This window comes from Hemiscyllium ocellatum, chromosome 16 (assembly GCF_020745735.1).
Source record: "Hemiscyllium ocellatum isolate sHemOce1 chromosome 16, sHemOce1.pat.X.cur, whole genome shotgun sequence".
NCBI classification, from domain to species: domain Eukaryota; kingdom Metazoa; phylum Chordata; class Chondrichthyes; order Orectolobiformes; family Hemiscylliidae; genus Hemiscyllium; species Hemiscyllium ocellatum.
Window position 1 is genome coordinate 43,448,224 of NC_083416.1, and position 16,923 is coordinate 43,465,146.

Sequence of the window (16,923 nt, forward strand, 5' to 3'; positions counted from 1 at the left end):
TGCAATAGCTGTAGGGAAAGATTAAAAAAGCTAAGTAGTCAAGTTAACGTAAGACCCCACATCTATCCTGCTGCAACCTGTTATTTTGCTGTAACCACGAAGCAAATCTCTGGGGTCTGCATATATTATTTCTCAACATTTTTGTCATTACTGCTTCCTGTTGTCACTCCATTATAGCTTCTATTTTTTAAATACCTTCTGTCCTCCATTTAATCACACATCCATTTTCCCAGGCTTTGTTTCCTTATAAGCTGCTGAACCTGTTACACTTCCTATTCCAAGAAATGGTTAGTGACCCAAAACATAAGACTAGATTTTACCAGCTAAAAGATTTGCTGGTAGGATTCCGGAAAGAGTGTCATGTCCGCTACCTACCTACTTGCTCCACAATAATTTTACCTGCCGCTTGGGAGGCATTGATGAGTCAGTCCGTGTATAGAATGATTGAAGCCCCTTAAGTGACCAATTAATGACCACTTAAAAGCCTTATCATGGCACAGTTGAAATTTAACTAGCGGTACAAGAAGCTTTCACTGCATGGGTTGATGGTAGGCTACCCAAAGGTGCCTCCTTTTTCACGACATGTTGCTTTTCCCTCCAGGCAGTCTACCAAATCTCCCACGCAACCCTCTAAGTTCCCCTGATACTGCCCTCCCACCTAACTATCATTCCAAGGGTTTTGTAGTCCCAGCTCTGGTCACTGCTTTTGGTTGTGTTACGAGAAACAGAGTGCTGCCAACCATTAGACTGAAGGGTATCTCTGGCCCAGATTTGGGCAAATGTCTTGTCTTAAAACAAATAATGGTTCTCTGGAGTTAGATCACATTAGGTGATGCTGGAGTGGGTCCTGGCTCATCCCAGATTCTTCTCTGGGGACAGGACCACAGTGTCCTATTAAATCCAATCTATCATGTTCTAATTTCCTCTCTTTTTTTCTGATTTGCTCAGTGTCTGTAGCAGTTTCTGCTTTCATTTGGATTTTAAGATCTGAAGTATTTTGCTTTTTAGTGCACGTTTCAAATCTTGTTTAATTGATGAACCATACTTCAGTACTTTGCACCTATAATATTTAATACTATGCTAGTAGATCATTTATTTCCTCCCCGATCATCTTAGTCAACGCAGCGAGATCTTCTCCTGACATCTAAACACTCTCACTCACATACACAAGCCAAAAGTTTAAACAAAAGTGAGAGTATATTATGATCAGGAAAACAATTCTTGTCCAATTAACCAAGTTATAGAATCATCAAATATAACTCCCATTATCATCTTCATGAATTAATGAAATTAGTAATATTAAGGTTATTTGAAACATTTCTTTTCCACAAGGCTGAAATAATGAGAAAGATACTTGCAGAATAAAAACATTGATTGAAACATACCAAAATTCACAATAAATAAAACCAGTTAGGAAACTTAGAGTAGTTGATCCAAACAAGATTTTGAAAACCAGCCACTGATATAAAAAGCAGCTACAAGAAGCCCCAAAATTTAGTTAATTCATTTTATAAGCTGAAAATTTACAGCCATAGGATTAGAGAGGTATGGTCTTTCATGCTTGTGTAAATCTCAGAATCATACAACAACAATGATTTGGATTGGCAAAATGCACAGTGGGGAATTTAGCTCAGAACTAAAAACATTAAATTGATGCAAGGTAAATTGTATTGGTGAGGGAACTGTTACAGCATATAAATGAATTAACATTTTTGAGAAATATTTCACAAACAATATAGATGTTACCTGAAATCACTTCAGATAAGAAATGCTTCTTGTTTGCACAGAATGATTTGTTAACAAAACCTTTGAACAGTGTTATATTTCAAAGTGAAAGATTTAACAATAAATAAGAAACAGCTGCCTTTTTTTCTTGTAAAACGATAAGTAAGTATGCAGCAGGAATGTACCTATTCAACATGACAGCTTAGGCTTCAAATCCCTACAGGCATCAATTGTGTTATCTGATTTGTTGTCTCTTGCTATCTCCCTCGTGAATAAACTCCATAAAGAGTGGGTATGAAGGATAACTAATTGCTACTTTCAATTTGTATCCTATTTCTTGAATATTTCTTCCAACACTTAGCCAAAATCAGAAATCACAAATGCCATACTGCATATGGTTAAGATCCAAATACCCTCTGCATAATACAAGCGCATCTATTTAGATGTTACATAATGAGTACTGAAGGTGCCTTTTCTGTAAATGTTTTTAGTTTTATATCAGGATAAACACCACTACACCTGGACCATTTTCAGATAACTATTCATTTAGTAGTCACACAAAATGAAAGAATCTTACCTCAAGCTATATTTTTAGCCAGCCAGTTACATAACAGAATACCATTTCAAATCTTGTCCATGAGACCCATTTCCTGTTCATTCAACTTCTGTCCTGGCTCTCATATTAACGGATATTGGTACCAATACCTCCTCCTTAGTTAGTCCCTTTTTCTCTCTCTGAATTCATCCATCATCTGGCCTCTTCTAAAAAAGTCAACCTTGGCCCCTCTTCCTTGTAAGCTACTGGACCATCTCCAACCTGCCCTACCACTCCAAGGTCCTTGAACATGTTGTCACCATCCAAGTTATTGCTCATCTCTTCCAGAACTCCATGCTTGGGTTCCTCAAATCAATTTTTTAGTTCTGCCATAACACCAAAATGATAGAAATGAATTGCATTTTTATTCATTCTCAGGCTGGGAATGTCTCAAACTAGGCTTCCAGCATTTACTGCCCCTGCTGAATAGGCCTGGGTGGTGGTGAGCTGCTTTCTTGAACAGTTATAATATAGGAGCACCCACTGTGCTGCTAGGGAGAAATTCCATGGTTTTAATCCTATGGTAGTGGAGGAATAGCCTCCCAATATAGTTCCAAGTCAGGATGGCGTAGGTTTTGAGAGGCACTTGCAGGGTTGTATTTTCATGAAACTGCTGCCTTAACCTTTGAGGTGGTAGAAATCACGGGCTTGGAAGATTCAGTCTGAGGAGCCTTGGATGGGTTATTGCTGTGGGTCTTATGAATGATCATGCACAACAGTGGTGGAGGAAGTGAATGTTAAAGGATAGTTAGATTGGGTGCCAGTCAAGTGGATTGCATTGTTCTAAATGTTGACCAACCTCTTCAGTTGCAGTTTCACTCATTCAGATAAGTGAAGAGTAGTTCATCACATCATGAATGGTCAAGATTAGAGTGGTGCTGGGAAAGCACAGCAGGTCAGGCAGCATCCGAGGAGCAGGAAAATCGACATTTTGGGCAAAAGCCTTCATCAGGACAACATGAATTTTGCCTTTAAGGTGACTCAATTCCACATGGGCTTTGCGAAGTTAGGAGGTGATTTACTTATCATAAAATTTCCATGTTCTGATCTGCTCTTGTAGTCAAATTATTTATATGACTAGGTAATAGCAACCCTCCAAAATGTTGAAAGAAGGGAAATGTGATAGAGGTAAACAACTCCTGCTTGCTATCTTTGACATGTCTGCAGCCTTGGTCTCTGTTGACCATACCATCCTCCTTTTTGTAGCCGTCCAGATCACCACCTCTCTCCACTCCTCAGATGTTACTACATCCTCAGACTGCTTGTCTGACATCCAGTACTGGATGACCAGAAATATCTCCCAACCATATTAGACACAAGCCATTGTCTTTGGTTCCAATTACATATTTTGTTAACTAGTGAATGATTGCATCTCTCTCCCTGGCAACAATCTGAGGCTTAGATGCCACATTTACTGCCAAAATAAGCTCCTTCCATAGATATGCACCATCACCAAGGAAGTCTGTTTCTACCTTGTAACATTGTCCAATTCTGGCTCTACCACAGATTGCTGCTCATGCTCCTTGCCATCCATGCCTTTGTTATTCCCAGACCCAATAATTCCAATGGACTGTTGGCTCTATTTCCCACATTCCATCCTCAATAAAAATTTGAGGTCATCCAACTATGCCATTCTTCCTAACTCACACCACCTCAGTGCTTGTTGATTTACATTGGCCCTGGTTTTAATAATACTTTAAAATTCTCACCCCATTTTAAAATCCCTTCATTGCCTTGTTCATTCCTACCTCTCGAATCCATATCAATCCGAATTTATTTTTATTCATTCATGGGGTTTATTGCCTATCCCCAAGTGCTTAGAGGACAGCTAAGGGTCAATCACATTGGTTGTGGGTCTGGAGTCACATGTAGGCAGACCAAGTAAGGATGGCAGCTTCCTTCCCTCAAGGTCATTAATGAACCAGATGAGTTTTTCCTGACAATTGACAATGGATTCATAATCATTAGACTCAATTCCACATTTTAAAAATTGAATTCAAATTCATCTGCCATGATGGGATTCAAACCTGGGCCTCTAGAACATTAACTGAATCTCCAGATTAACAGTCCAGCAATAATACCACTAGGCTTTCACCTTCCCCTCAATTATTTGCACTCCTCGAATTCTTTCTACTTCAGCATCCCAGAATATAATTGTCAAATTCCTACCCTTTTGGCTCTCTAACTTGTTTTCCTCCTTTAAGGTGTCTGTTAAAGCCTTTTGCACTTTCCAAGTTTTTTTATGCATCTGGCTGAATACCCAGATCAGTAAGACATAATAAAGAAGTAGTCTGCTCCACCATTCAATGAGATTATAGCTAATCTGATAGTCCTCATCTGGTTTATGGCCATAATACTTATGTGGAGCATATTAGGGCATTTTACTACGTTCAAGGTGCTGTATAAACACTTCTTGACATTATTGAATAGTTGATTGATTTAGCAATACAATATAATGATAACTTCAGTAATTTTTCCACATTTACTTTTCTGGGATCCCTGTGGAGCAGTGCTAGTCTGACTAGTATAATCAGTCCCTTGTCAATCATCGAACCAACCTTCAGTACTCAAAAGACAAAACATTTTTAATATTATAAAATTAAACATGCTTAATCACAAAGAAAGTACTGAGTAAACACCTGAGAAAAATGCACTCACTTACTTGCAAGAAAGTTTATTAATACCATCAATATAATAACACACACCGCCATTGACACAGTAGGATTTCTCCGATTCATTGCACCTTCTTGCATGTCCAGATTCAGGTGAGAGTGTAGTTGTAGCAGCTGCAAATGAAAACAGAGCACAAGTTCAGAATTTCCTACATCAAAGAATTACATCGGTCCATTCATTCCATGTAGTCTCATGTTGATTGCCTGAAACAGTTAACTACTCACTTTGACTTCATAGCCATTCTACAATGCCTTATGTTTGTTCTTAAATATTTATCAACTTGATACCAAAGTATCAAGTAGGAAATCCAATTACCTAATAATCTTCATGTCAAAAATAATTCTCCTAAACTTTCTTCTTGATGCTGTTCAGTTATTGTGTCACCAACATTGACTCAAGTTTTATTTTCTCATGAAGTTGGAAATATTTATCCAATATCCTCTTTATTTGTTTTCTATTAGCAAGAGTCATAATTTCCTTAATCTCTCCTCACATCTAAAGCCTCTTATCCCTGGTATCATCCTAAGCAAAAAGGTAAAAACAATGATTGCAGATGCTGATGAAGGGCTTTTGCCTGAAACGTCGATTTTACTGCTCCTTGGATGCTGCCTGAATTGCTGTGCTCTTCCAACACCACTAATCCAGAATCATCCTAAGCAATCTGCCCACACTCTGATATTAAAACAAAGAACTGTGGATGCTGTTTGATGTGGAACAAGTGTTGGAGAAACTCGGCAGTTCTGGCAGCATCTGTTGAGAGAAAAACAAACAGAGTTCATGTCTCTAGTCCAGTGACGCTACATCAGAACTATTCACAAAGTTCTAATGTTCTGAGTTCATATAAAGGAATCCCCCTGAATTCTAAACTTGTGCTGTGTTTTCATTCACAGCTCCTCCCCTCCTAAACCCTTAGTAGCATTCTCTAGGAGATGAGACAGTCCTCTGATGTAGAGCACTCAAAAGGTTCACAGCCTGAGTAAAATTTTCCTGATCTCAGACCTTTGTGGTATCCTCTATCTTTAAACTGGACCTCATAGTTTTAGGCTCCGCAGTAAGGGGAAACATCTCTGCCTATCAGTTTAAATATTTTGTAAGTTTCAATGTGGTTACCTTTCTTTCTTCAAAACTCGACAGAATGCAGGCCCACTTTGCCTAATCTCACTTCATAGGTCAGTCCTGCCATCCTGGGAACATATCATGTGGCTCTGTGTTACACTACCTTTATGACAATATCTTTCTTGAGATAAGGACACCAGAACAGCACACAGTATTCCAGATGTTGGCTAACCAAGCTCCTATACAATTGGAGCATGATGTCACTACCTCAACACTCAAATCCTCTTGTAATTGAGGTCATTATTCCATTAGCCTTTGTAATACTGTAATATCTAATGATTTAAAATTAAAATTATAATACTTGTATTCACAGATGATCTGCCCTTTCATCTGCATTTCTGAGCTGTGAGCAACATTGAGAAGATGCCATTTTATTTCAAAATTAGTTATTTACTTCACTGACTAGCAATATTGTAAATGATGGGCTAAGCATAATTTGTTTCCTTAAGTCAGTACATTAATTAGTACTGAAAAATGTGTTGCTGGAAAAACGCAGCAGGTCAGGCAGCATCCAAGGAGCAGGAGAATCGATGTTTCGGGCATAACCCCTTCTTCATTAATTAGTACATTTATTTTAAAGTCTGGATGATATTGCTGATCTGGAAATGAAACCCTAAGATTGACATTACAAATATATGAACTTTGCAAAGTTCTACTTTTAAAAGTTCCTTCAAGAACATGTAGAGGTCACTTAAATTACAGGTTTCTGCTTCAAGAATACATATGAACTGTCCTGGGACAGATTTTCAATATGCTGCACTTTGTAACTCTGGTATTGTAGATTGGCCACCCATTAGAGTGTTGGCCCAATTTTCCTTCCCATCTACAGATAGTTCCATTTCTATCACCAATTTGTAATATCTGTTTTATGCTCTCATAGGAGGCTGAAAATATCTAATTAAATATTAAAATTAAACATTTGGGAGTAAAGTTTCATGTCGAGTAAAAATTGTATATGTTAAGAAACATGTAATAGTTACTTTTCAACAATCATGAATATGCAATTGCATATAATTTAAATATTTTATTAATAATTACTTGCATGAAGATAAAATTAAAGTGTATGAAAGAAATATATTGAAAACATGCCCAATGTCCAAAGATACATAATGAGTAACTGATGATGGTTCAGTCACTATTGTGAATCCTTTAACAGAATTATTTGTTTGAAGGATGCCATTTCAAAAGGAATATTAAGCATTTCAAATAACTTACAAATAAGAGCAAAATACTGTGAATGCCAGGGATTTAAAATAAAAACAGAACAACAGGTCTGACAGCATATGTGTCAGAAATAGAGTAAATGAACAGAATCTTATAGCAGTCTAGATTAGAGTGATGCTAGAAAAGCACAGCAGATCAGGCAGCATCTGAGGAGCAGGAAAATCTTATAGCAGTCTGACCAATATGAGCCATGGAACAACTTATAGTCGAATCGGATGAGAAGTCCAGTGAAGCCCATCTCAATGTTGAAAGCATCTCACTCCATCTTTTAGATTTTTCTAATCAACCTGTTCAGGCATGTCAATATACATGTCTGAGACAGATGTGACTTCAACCGTGCCCGTTTGCTCCACCTTTTATGTTTTTGTCAAATGGCACAGCGAGTTTCTCATAGACAGTGGTGAGTTGCCAAATAAGGAGAAGTTACAGATTGTTAACTGCTTTGTTGATGAAGTGAAATAAATTACTATACTATTCTATTTAACTTGCCTTAATAATATGGAGTTCCCTATCCTACAAAAGAGACCAAATAAGCTCAATGTCGAGAAATACCGACACGGAAATCAGAGCAGACCAGTTGGATTCAGCTCACGACTCAAAGAACCACCATTTTGCTTATGACTAGCCAGCATGTCAGGGCATAATCCATGGCTACCATGTTGCATTTGCCCTCGTGACCATCACGGCGTTCTCTAATCCACTGGCAGACCACATAGGAACCACTGGTCCACATTGCAGAGCATGGCAGCAACTTGCATTGAAAGGGTGCAACAAGGACATGCATTGACAGGCATTCAATTCAAGGATTGGACCCAATTCCATCTCAGGGCTGTTTGCTTGCTCTTGGGTACCTTTGCTGCCTGTAAAGAAATGCTCACGTTTGCATTTGGTTGATTGCTTGCTTATGTGTGACATTAAAGTGAGAGAATAGGGTTGAATGTGTGAAGCAGTGTCAAGTATGTTGGCTATGTGCCATGACTAGCATGGCTGTGAAGCCATTACATTGCCAGTGAAGTGCAATGCTAGGTTGTTAATGCTTGTCTAGGTGCACAGTGGCCTTTCACAAATGCTGTGGGTGCAAGTGATGCTGGCAGTTATCCGCTGAACACAGTTGTTTTGAGAATGGCGGGAGGAAAAATGGGGCTGGAATTAGACCTGATGGGCAGCATAGTGGTTCATTGGGGCCCAGGTTCGATTCCAGCCTTGGGCGAATATCTGTGTGGAGTTTGCTCCCTGTGTCTGCGTGGGTTTCTTCTGTATGCTCTGTTTTTATCCCACAGTCCAAAGATGTGCAGGTTAGGTGGATTAGCCTGCTAAATTGTCATAGTGTGCAGGGACATGCACGTTAGGTGGATTAATCTTGGAAAATGCAGGGTCACTGGTAATGGGTAAGGGTTTGCTCTGTGTGGAATGCTTGTCAGAGGGTCAGTGTGGACTCGGTGGGCTGAATGGCCTGCTCTTACACAGTGCGGATTATATGAGGGATGACTTTCAGGCGAATAACACTTAATGAAGCACTTGGTACCCTGTCCGCCTCATGGTAGTAGCTGATATTATGTTTGTGAAGCCCTAGTTAACTTTTATGGAGCTTATTAGTTGATGGGCAAAGTATATTTTCCATCTGTTTAATGAATCAGGTACCTATTATGTAACATTTAGTTGATGTTGATTTTAGTTTGTTTAGTACACTACAAATCTTAAAGTATGAATGCTTATGCAATCCTTTGTTTGTTTTTGCCAGGAGAGTTATGTCTCTGCTTAAATGTTATTTATCTCAATGAGGATCATTACATTCAGTAAACATTGGCAGTGCTGCAGAACAGCCCCAAGAAAGTAAAGGCAACATTTATTTTGCTGATATTCTCCTCTAGGCTCCACAGAATTATATGGGCTGCTACCAGATGAGGCTTCCTCACCATCTCTGCAATCATAATTCAACCGTCAGTACCATTAGAGGCAACATGTTGCAAGGGGTGATTATTTGCTGCCTAAAGTCTGCCACATCAATGTTAATTTGACTCATTCCTCAACACAGATTGGTCTTCAGACCAAAACTATTACCTGTCCTTCTAGTTTTTCCATTGTTTGAATATCTGATAGTTAATCTCTGCATCAATAAGTGTGGGACATAAATGAGCCACTGTCAAGAATTCTTTTGTATTCTTTCTACAAATGTTGTTTACTAAACTTGCAGTTAATCGATCCAATAAGTGCTGTTTGATCAAGCCAGCTGGTGTCAAGACACTTTCATTCAAGACCAAGTTTCAATAAAAGCTATCAGTGTCATTGTTTTTGTTCAAAGAATATGGTCTTGCTGTTATCCTCTTAACTAACATTGATATTCCTTGAATTATGAAAAAAACAACAGTAACACCCAAGAAAAATAAGAATGTCACATCATGTAACTGAAAGAACAAATTATTTTGTCACTTTTATCTCACCTAAATAAGTAACTAATTATAAATATTAAACAATTATCCATCTAAATCCTTGTAATGCATGTAGAACACATTCATTTATTATTAATTAACAGTTAACTTGATCACATGCATTAAAAATCTGCTAATGCCTACAGATTATGCAAAATATTAAACCAGAATTATTAACCATAGACAAGTTACCAGATGACGCTAATTCCCATCTGTTGTTGGTGACTGTAAAGGTCCTTGTAACTTTCAAAAATTCAGCTTGTAGGCACTGAGCCATTCATTTATGACATTCTACCTGTATAATTTAATCGATAGATGTATGGACAACGTTGAAGAATAAACTGTGTGGAGTTTGCACGTTCTCCCCGTGTCTGCGTGGGTTTCCTCCGGGTGCTCCGGTTTCCTCCCACAGTCCAAAGATGTGCAGGTCAGGTGAATTGGCCATGCTAAATTGCCCGTAATGTTAGGTAAGGGGTAAATGTAGGGGTATGGGTGGGTTGCGCTTCGGCGGGTCGGTGTGGACTTGTTGGGCCGAAGGGCCTGTTTCCACACTATAAGTAATCTAATCTAAACACAGAAATTTATTCTAATAGGATAAATACAAAGATTTGATTTCTTCTAACAGAGTGATCCAAAGAATGTTTTTATTCTTACTTACTGAATAGTCAGTAAACTACTAACATCATTAAAATGTGGTCGCTGAAAGTTTAATTAAAAAGCAAACTTACATCTATAGGGACAATTCAGCAATCTGAAAAGCAATTTATTTTGCAAAAATTTGCATCTCATTAAAAACACAATTGCTACAATTAAGTGCTCATTCCCAATTAAATCCTATCTAATAAAGCAATATATGCCTTCAGATACCTGACTGCATATAATTGGTATGTACCTAGCAAGCTCAACTTCTTCCAAGACTTCAGAGCAAGTACTTGCTGCTTTGTCCTTATCGCAATATGACTTTCTATCAAAGTTAGTGATTGAGTTGTGTTGTAGATTCTTCAACTAGAATGAAAGTGGCATGAGGAAGAGGGTGGCCATATGTGCAAGGTGGAGCAAAAGTCTTACATGGAGCAGTTGCTGTGATTGGGAGACAGTTTGGAGAAAAGTGGCATGGGGAGGTGAGAGGTCAGCAGGGAAAGGAGGAGAATTGGCCAGGTAAGGGTAGAAGGGTAGACATTGCAACATGGCTTTGGTCTGTCCTAGTCCATCGAGGGTGATGATTGGGAAGGATATATCACACAGAGCTGGGAGTCCAGGGCATGATCAACGCTGTGGAAGTTTATGTCTTAGTTACATCTGTTGGTACTGTGTGACAGAGGAAAAATTGACAGTTATGAGGAGAGTTGGATGTGGTAGGGTGGGAAATGCAATGTTATGGGTGGGAACCATACAAGTGGGTCATGGTAACTGAGCATTTAGGTAGAGTTGGGAAAGAAAGGATGAGCATTGAAACCTTGATAGTTATGGGCTCAGGGTAGAGTAGTGAAGGCTGCACAAATATGGATAAGATCAATGGAAATGGAGAAGGTTCAAGGGTAACAACGGCAACTGGAATGGCAAGGTAATGTGGGTATAGGATAATGGGAAGTAGTGGATATGGGATAATGAGAAGTAGTGGGTATAGGATAATGAGAGGTGGTGGGTGAAGACAGGGATCAAACATATTGGTCCTCAAGGTAAAAAGGAATCCGCTTTCATTTCCTAAGGAGTCACAGGCATTAATGAAAAGGTATTTTTTGGTTGGTTGGGTGAAGTTGACACTTAGCATTCAGAAGGGCATTGCATTAATCAAAAGTAAATGGTTAGAGAACCATTCTCAGTTGGGCATGGCTCCCATTGAGCCAGCATCATGGCATCATGCTCCAATGAGATTTCATGAAATCATCGAGTTATTTACATTGTGGGCTGACTAGCATTCTCTGATCTTCTTTCTGTTCTGTCCAGTCATCAGAACTGCCACATCCTTTTGCATATATATCTTTTCCCTAAGTTTGATGCCTTACTTAACTTCTTTAGTTAACCACTGATGGTGAGCCCTCCTTTTGTACTGTTTCTTTACAGGAGACAAGTACCTATTCTGTGTATTCTGAAATATTCCCATAACTGTCTGCCACTGTGTACCTATTAATTTATTCCCGAGCTGAGGATGCTAGTTCATCAACTGATGAACCTCAGTTAGTTCATCTTTCATGCCCACATAGTTGCCTTTATGGGTTACTGGAGATTAGCATGCTTTAAACCTGCTCAAAGATGCCCTTATGATGTAACATGTTGTTTCACCTTGGCTTGGTTGCTCACCTGCCACCATGTCACGTACTGCATGAGTGGACAATGCCCTGCTTTGTAAAGCAGACTTCAGGATATCCAGAGATAGCTAAGAGCAGCTAGATTAGAATAAATTGACACCGAAACATGTTCCTCAGTGATCCCATATCATGACTTATGTGACTCATCACCTTATTCTCTCAATATCACAACAGTCCTGAGGATGTCTCTGTCCTTCACTTGGATCAATGGTTGCATTAGTGACAAAATGTCCACCTCCCTCAGGGCAGGACAATTTCAAATACATTTGCCCAATTAGGGCAGCACGGTGACTCAGTGGTTAGCACCGTTGCCTTGCAGCACCAAGGTGCTAGGCTCGGTTCCACCCTCAGGTGATTGTGTGGAGTTTGCATATTCTCCCTGTGTCTGCATGGGTTTTCTCTAGTTTCCTCCCACAGACCAAAGATGTGCAGGTTAGGTGGATTGGCCATACTAAAGTCTCCAGGGATGTCCAAGCTAGGTGAGTTAGCCATGGGAAATGCAGAGCTACATGAATTGCTTGGGGGTGGGGGGGGTTTCAGGGTTGGATGCTCTTTGGAGGTTCAGTGTGGATTCGATGGGCCGAATTCCCCACCACAAAGAGAGTGTAATCCATCACATTCAGTTATGTTTGACTATCTCTTATTCTGAAAAATATTTTGCCTGACTATGGATGTTGTAATGTCACTTTAAAGTGCTGAACATATAATAAGCAAGAGAGACTATAAGATATTGTGACGAGCAACCATGTGAGCCCAGTTTCAGTGTGCCAGTGTAACATTTCTATAACTACAAATACTGAACGTCTGTAATCTTTCTGACTGTTGAGTAAATATATTGCAGGTTTGCAATTGAACAGAACCTAGGCCGTTTTCACTTATTCTGTGTGAAAGCGGGAACTTTGTGTAAGATGAGCAATACACAATCACAATGTGGTAATAAGTGGTGTTTCTTCTTGAAAAATGAAGATAGTGTGAGCTTGAAACACACAGGAAAAGGACTCAGACAAGATTCAAGGGAGTACAGAAGTTGTATTTACACTGAAAGCTCAGGAGAAAACAAAAGTCATTACACTCTCTGAATAGAAAGTATATGCTCTGTGGACTGACTGCATTAGTGGCTCATACAAGCAGTGACTCAGTTCCAAACTGGATTGTAAAAGACCATGGTGACGACATTGGTTGTCATTTGCCTGCAAAGAGAAAAGCCTGAGCAACAGTCAGAAGCAATGCAGCCGAGAAGAAAACATCCCAACAAAGCACAGTAACCACACTGTTTTTGAATGCTGTCCATGGACTGGCAAAGCTAAAAATCTCTGTGAATATTTGCAAAAGTCGAGAAATGTCAGAGAGCTGATTACCAAACTCCCTCGCGTAAATAAAAAGGCCACAGGCACCTTATCTGAATTTAGGCTTTTCAAACAAACGATGGAGCTCTGTTTCTGAGCGTTAGCCATTGCAAAGCTGGGTAAGCAAGTCATGAAAATAAAGCACTTGGAACTGAGCACTTAAGCAGAGTCAGCAGTTCAGCCCTGACAAGTGGAGCAGAATGATGCTGCTAGGCTTTGGGAAATGCTGGAAAAATCAACTTTGTATAAAAGTGAACTTCAGAATTCACCATTTGGAGCTAATGTCTTCCAAGCAACTGTCATAAAAATCAAGTAACCAGTTTGTCAACAGGTGCTGCGACAAGGGTGAAGATTCATTTTTAAGAGAATGATCTACCCCAGATGAACTGATAATGGAGCTGATTATAGCTTCAATACCTCTTAAAAGTGGAATTGCAGGTAGATAGAATTGCGAAGGTGTTTGGTATGCTTTACTTTATTGGTCAGAGCAGTGAGTATAGGAGTTGGGAGGTCATGTTGCAGCTGTACAAGATGTTTGTTAGGCCACTTCTGGAATATTGCGTGCAATTCTGGTCCCCTCCTATCAGAAGGATGTTGTGAAACTTGAAAGGGTTCAGAAAAGATTTACCAGGGTTGGAGAATTTGAGCTATAGGGAGAGGTGGAATAGGCTGGGGCTGTTTTCCCTGGAGCATCAGAGGCTGAGCGGGGATCTTATGGAGGTTTATAAAATCTGAGGGGCATGGATAGGATAAATATACAAGGTTTTTTTTCCCTGTTTGGGGGCAGGGTGTCCAGAACTAGAGGGTACAAGTTTAGAGTGAGAGGGAAAAGATAATAAAAGGGACTTAAAGGGCAACTTTTTCACACAGAGTGGTGTGTGTGTGTGTGTGTGTGTGTGTGTGTGTGTGTGTGTGTGTGTGTGTGTGTGTGTGTGTGTGTGTGTGTGTGTGGAATTAGCAGCTAGAGGAAGTGGTGGAGGCTGGTACAATTACAGCATTTAAAAGGCATTTGGATGGGTATATGAATAGGAAGGGTTTAGAGGAACATGGGCCAAATGCTGGCAAATGGAAATAGATTAGGTTAGAATATCTGGTCGGCATGGACAAGTTGGATGGAAGGGTCTGTATCAGTGCTGTACATCTCTATGACTCTATGAGTTATTAAAGCCTACTAAAAAGACCTCTTGGAGAAAGATAAAGGCAACAACATTGACATGTTGCTTAAAGGTGGCAGAAAATAGTGTACTACTGTAGCTGGAAAATAATATATGATAGCATTAGATTCAGTTACCAGTATTAATGTAATAGCCAGGATGCAGACAGGAAACATATTCTGTGGGAAATCAGTCTGTTGCACCCATCACAAAACTGTCCTGCTCCAAGGTCTTTGTCAATGATTCAAGATAAAAGGACACTGGGCTCACCATTGCAAGTGATCTGGTTTCAGAGAAGAAGCTACTATTGGATCCATCCAAAAAAAAACATGTGCAGGGTTCTGGCAGCAATAAGAGGGAGTTTCCCAGAGACTTGCACCAGCACAAGCACATACATAATGTCTGCGGCAAGAGGGTCCAGAGTGAAGAATCTTCACCAGGAGCTGAACAGGCTCACTGTGCTGGGAATGTAACAGTATTTTTGGACAAAGTTAAACTGTTTGCAGTTTTTGCCAATATTAACATATGCCCAAAGAAAATTGGCAAACACAAATCCAAGTTCAATGTCTAGAAAGGAGCTAATCCACACCTGTCAGAGTCTCAAAAGATATGTAGCTGGACTGTTGGAAGTCAATGATACAACATACAAAATTAGCTGCATATAATGGGTCATCCATCCCTTGCACCATCAATGGTGATTCTGCATCACACCTCGGAGAAGATGCAATACTGTCAGTTGACCATCCTAAAATGTAGTGTTAACATACAAGTGGAATTGAAGACTGATTTGGACAATGTGAAATATGATAATATTATCAGTCATGCACATCAACTCACAGAGGAGTGCAGATCTATTACCTGTCTTCGAAAGAACAATGACACAAGCAGGATGTGTTTGTTCCAAAGGCATCAAAACCATTCTTCAATGAGACACCTGTATAAAATCCCAACATTGGAGAAACTGAATCCAAAAATTACAACAGCTCAATTCTTCATCAAGAGGGATACCAAATACAGAAAATGATACCTTCACTGACAAAGGAAACTCAAGAAATCAATGCTTTCAGAACACAATTTAGCAAGTATTGCTTTCAGAGGCTACCTTTCAGTCTATTTGAGAGTCATAATCTGTTCTAGCAGCAAAAGGACATAATTACATAGAATATTCCTCAATGTGCATACATTGTCATGACTGGCAAAACTAAAGAACAACACATTTGAGATCGACATTCTCTGATGGTGGCAGCGCATCTTCAAGGACTCACCTTCAACAGCAAGAAGTACAAGTGAATTGAGGTCAGATGTATTTTTTGGTTCCAGCCCAACCCAGACAAATTTGAAGATATAAATAGTTGCACATTCCCAAAAACAAAGATGTCTTGGAATCTGTTTTTGAATTTCCTAATGCTACACACACCCCAAACCATACCAAAAAAAAATCATCATTCAAGGAGCTCTCAAAGAAAAATATTCCACATATATATCAGGAGGATAATCAACATATCTTCAAGTCACTCAAATAAGTGTTGTCTCAGAAACATTTATCCTTCAATACCATATTCCAAGGAAAAGGTCAATATGTCGCAAAGAGGGCTGAGAGTGTGCATCAAACAAGATGAAACCAACTGTGCTTAGTTCCAGGACACAGCAGCTCATTGGATTTGCACCACATCTAAACACTTTCAACTCTCCCCACCATTAATGTAAAATGGGAATAGTTTGTACATCTATGGGATGCACTGCAGAAATTTACCAATGCTCCTTAGATAACACTTTGTAAAAGAACAAGTACATTGGAACAGCATTATTTGCAAGTTCTCCTTCAAGTCCAACACCCTCCTGACATGGAAACATATCACCGTTCCTTCACCATCACTGGATCAGAATCCTGGAAGTCCCTCTCTAACCATACAATGCGAATGCTGAAACCATATGCAGTGGTTCAAGAAAGTAACTCACCATTACCTTCACAAGGGCAATTAGGTAGTTGTAATAAATGCTGGCTAAACCAGTAATGCCCATAACCTGTGAATGAATTTTAAAATGTTTATCACAAAGACAAATTATTCAAAATGGAGCATAAAGCACTTACTTTAGTATTTGCTATCACAAAATTCCATATGTACCTGTTTGTTGTACAAATCACTGTGGAAACTGATCACAAACCATTGAAAATGATCTGGCGCAAACTGAACAGACTGCAATGAATCCTTGTTTAAAAAAAAGGGGTACAACTTGGATGTCTGCTAAAAGCCCAGTATCAGAGTAGTTACCTCAACCACACAGCAGATAACCAAATCAGAATAGGAATGTTAAAGTTCCACTAGACTTACAAGTAGATAGGGACATCAA

General features: G+C 39.3%; 1 protein-coding gene across 1 annotated transcript in view; it reads right to left on the minus strand.

Annotated features, from left to right (window-relative positions):
* The window catches only part of LOC132823196 (pro-neuregulin-2, membrane-bound isoform-like), a 137,839-nt gene that overhangs the window by 49,244 nt on the left and 71,672 nt on the right, over nucleotides 1-16,923 (minus strand). Inside the window, exon 4 of the mRNA XM_060836793.1 lies at nucleotides 4,983-5,106. Coding sequence (XP_060692776.1) covers nucleotides 4,983-5,106 — 124 coding nt within the window. The remainder of the gene's footprint in view (nucleotides 1-4,982; nucleotides 5,107-16,923) is intronic.